The sequence below is a fragment of the Austrofundulus limnaeus genome, unplaced genomic scaffold, assembly GCF_001266775.1.
Source record: "Austrofundulus limnaeus strain Quisiro unplaced genomic scaffold, Austrofundulus_limnaeus-1.0 Scaffold94, whole genome shotgun sequence".
In the NCBI taxonomy this organism is placed as follows: domain Eukaryota; kingdom Metazoa; phylum Chordata; class Actinopteri; order Cyprinodontiformes; family Rivulidae; genus Austrofundulus; species Austrofundulus limnaeus.
Genome location: NW_013952496.1, coordinates 1009813 through 1013041, shown reverse-complemented (window position 1 = coordinate 1013041; position 3229 = coordinate 1009813). Strand labels below are relative to the sequence as shown.

General features: G+C 37.1%; 1 protein-coding gene across 1 annotated transcript in view; it reads right to left on the bottom strand.

Moving 5' to 3' along the window:
- The window catches only part of nek3 (NIMA related kinase 3), a gene marked incomplete in the record, with an annotated part of 10960 nt that extends 7940 nt beyond the window's left edge, over window positions 1-3020 (bottom strand). The window contains 6 exon segments of the mRNA XM_014012760.1: window positions 136-222; window positions 302-369; window positions 2047-2130; window positions 2217-2314; window positions 2428-2521; window positions 2761-3020. Of these exon segments, the coding sequence (XP_013868214.1) occupies window positions 136-222; window positions 302-369; window positions 2047-2130; window positions 2217-2314; window positions 2428-2521; window positions 2761-2877 (548 nt within the window).
- Window positions 3021-3229: the final 209 nt, after the last annotated feature.

The window sequence follows — 3229 nt, the reverse complement described above, 5'->3', positions numbered from 1 at the left end:
CATTAGCACCTCTAGTAATATATTTACTGAGAAAAATGGTGACGTGTTCAATACTTATTTTACCCGCTCTAGTTTTATCCTGACGTTGCTTGTTTAACATGAGGAACAAATCGGTGCACAGTTGTTGGGACGTACCTTTTGTTGTTGTACGGCTTGCTGTCCCAGATTTCTGGCGCCACGTAATACGGCGTCCCCACGTACGCCTGAGCGTGAGCCCTCGAGCTGCAACACATTCACAGTCAAATTTAAAACCGACAGGAAGCAGAGCTCTGAGGAGTTGGCGCCCTCCCTCTGCAAGCACCTGTTCAGAACACAAGCAGAGCCGAAGTCCCCCAGCTTCACGGAACCGTCATCCGTCAGGAAAATGTTCTGGGTGAGGGAACGAGAGAGAGGGAGGGGGGTCAAATTAATATGAGGCAAAGCATATAAGAGCAGCCAACTACAGCAAAAATGATGGGTATAAGTGAGCGATCATTCAACCAGGCAGGAAACTAAATTAGCAACTTTCTCATGGAAAAAAATCTGAGCAGCTACAAGAATAGGTCCTGGTGTCTGAGTGTGTTTTAATAGGAAGCAATTATTTAAGTAAAGGTAACGATTATGTTAATACAGGGGTTTAAAAAAAAACTAAAAGTCATAGCATCCATCTCCTGAAGGAGCGGAACAAGAAGATAAAATATATGAATGGTTACAGCAAAAATAATACAGTAGGTATAAGTGAGAGATGAGTGAGGAACAGGAACAGCCTTTTCCCAAGAGCCATCAGGGAACTGAACAATAAAAAATAACGGCAGCAAACGATCAGTTCTTCAACCCCATGTGCAATATCAACTGTGTGCAATATATCTCAAGTGAAATACTCTCGGAACATCTCTCATGTGCAATATTACAAACGAATAAGAGGATTATACTGTAAAATTTCCCTATTCTTCACTTGTATATACAGAAATTCTTTGATTTCTATTTTATTTTATTTATTTTTTTGGATAATGCACATTTTTCTCTTTATTTCATTTTAACATGTCTGTTTTATTTTATTGTCTATCCTGCTAAAGCTATTTTATTGTGTCTAAAAAAACAAGCACCTTGGAGCAGCAAATCCACTTTCATTGTGATGCAAATTATAATGACAATAAATGTGATTCTGATTCTAAAACAGCCCAAAGAACAGGAAGAGATGCCCAAAAATGTACAGGAAAAAGAAAATAAAACTGTAAACAACAGTGTGAATGCTGTATCAAGTGTAAAATAAAATTCCAAAATATATCACTAACACATTTACATTATTTAGCTCACTTTCTGATTGATAAAATTTTTCCACTATTTAAATTTTTTTAACTCACCGTTCTTACATTTTGCTAATTTTCACCAAATATTAAATTTAAATGTTAAAAAATAAACAAGAATATTAAATCTAAATCTAAATATTAAAGTTTACATTTAACTATTTCGTAATGGAACTCAGCCTTTGCCAACAGTGCTCGACCCTTGTTATGACATCATCATCCTGCGACAATAGCAACCGCTAACGCTGATAAAGCTTCCCTTCAAGACATCAAACTTGCAGCTGTGGACGGTGTTCAAGCTGCAATTTAAGTACCATCCATATTGTTTTTTTTTAATAAACACATTTTAAATTTTAGATTTTAAAAACCATCGTCATTAGCATTCAAAGCATTAGCAGCGGTTAGCGTTGTTTGTCGCAGGATGATGACATCATGCTTAGCTAGAGTCAAGCACCAACGGCAAAGGCTGCGTTCTGAAATACTTTAACCTCAATATTTAAAGTTTAATTTTTACATTGATCGATACATATATTTTTTTATCATTTTAATTTACAGTTTAAAAAAAATTGCAAAATGTAAGAACAGTGAGCTAAAATAAATCATTGAAAAGTTTTTAAATCTGAGAAAGAGAGCTAAATAATGAAAATGTGTTAGTGACATTCATGGTGCCCCATACAGCAGTGCTTTTGTTTTGGCACCATTATTAACGGTGAGTTAAAAATGTCCATTAGATAGATAAATACAGTATAAACTACGTTACCTTGGACTTCAAATCTCTGTGCAAAACTCTCTTATCGTGAATATGCTGCGCACCAGCACACATCTGAGCAAACCACTTCAAGATCTGACAAAAAAAACCAACATTTTATATTAATTAATATGGAACAAAACGGTGAACACATAACAGTAGAATTAGCTGCACACGTATACATTTTCAACCCCAAACTGGGTGTTTTTCTGTCGCTGAATCCTCTGAAGCAGATCTCCTCCACTGCAGTACTCCATGAAGATGCACAGGAGGCCATCGGCTGAACAAACACAAACACGTTTCCCATTCAGCAGTTCAAACACTACTAACTGTATCTGCCAAAAATATCTCGTAATAGGCTTTAAAGGCGGAGGCGTTGTGTTGTGAGATTACCTTCGAATGCCTCTCTGAAGGCCACGATATTAGGATGTTTCATTTTGGACAGCAGGATGGCTTCTCGTCTCGCCTCCTCCAACTTGGACTGGTTCTATTAAAAACAAATCAAACGAGTGCTTTAATTATGTTTACAGTCATAAAAACAGACAGCTTCAGTGTGTGGGCAGCTGCTACATGTGTTAGTCACAGAGCACATCAGTTTGTTTCAGGTTTATTATGTAAATATTGCTGAAATAAAAACACTGAGGTTAATTTTTCTATTTACATCTTCTCAGCAAAGGTGAGGACAAACCTCATGCAGGCCACGTGGCTGATTTTGTTTAAACATACCTTTGGCAGCTGTATTTCCTTGAGCACATATTTTTCCTGAGTGCTTTTGCATTTTACTAACAAAGCTCTGCCGAAAGACCCTTCCCCGATGACACTCAGGTGGGAGTACCTCTCCATCCAGCTTCTTTAGAAACAGAGACTAAAAATAAATAAATTTTAAAATAAAACTTTGTTATTTTAGTGTCTGTTTCATTACACTCCTCTTTCTTATACAGCTAACAGAAGACAAGTATCAGAAAATCCTCGTGTCGTTTGTTTGATCGCTGTACTTCCTTATTATTGTATGACGTAGGAGGGACGCAGTTGCGCTGCGCTGCCGCAAGAGGGCGCCAGAGCGTAACTTCTATTTTTTACATCCATGGATTTCAGTTTATTCTAATAGGACTGTAATAACTTATGGTTCAGTCACAGCATGCATAAAAATAATATATTATCTGGGGGGGGGGGCTTATTCAAGATGGCAATTACA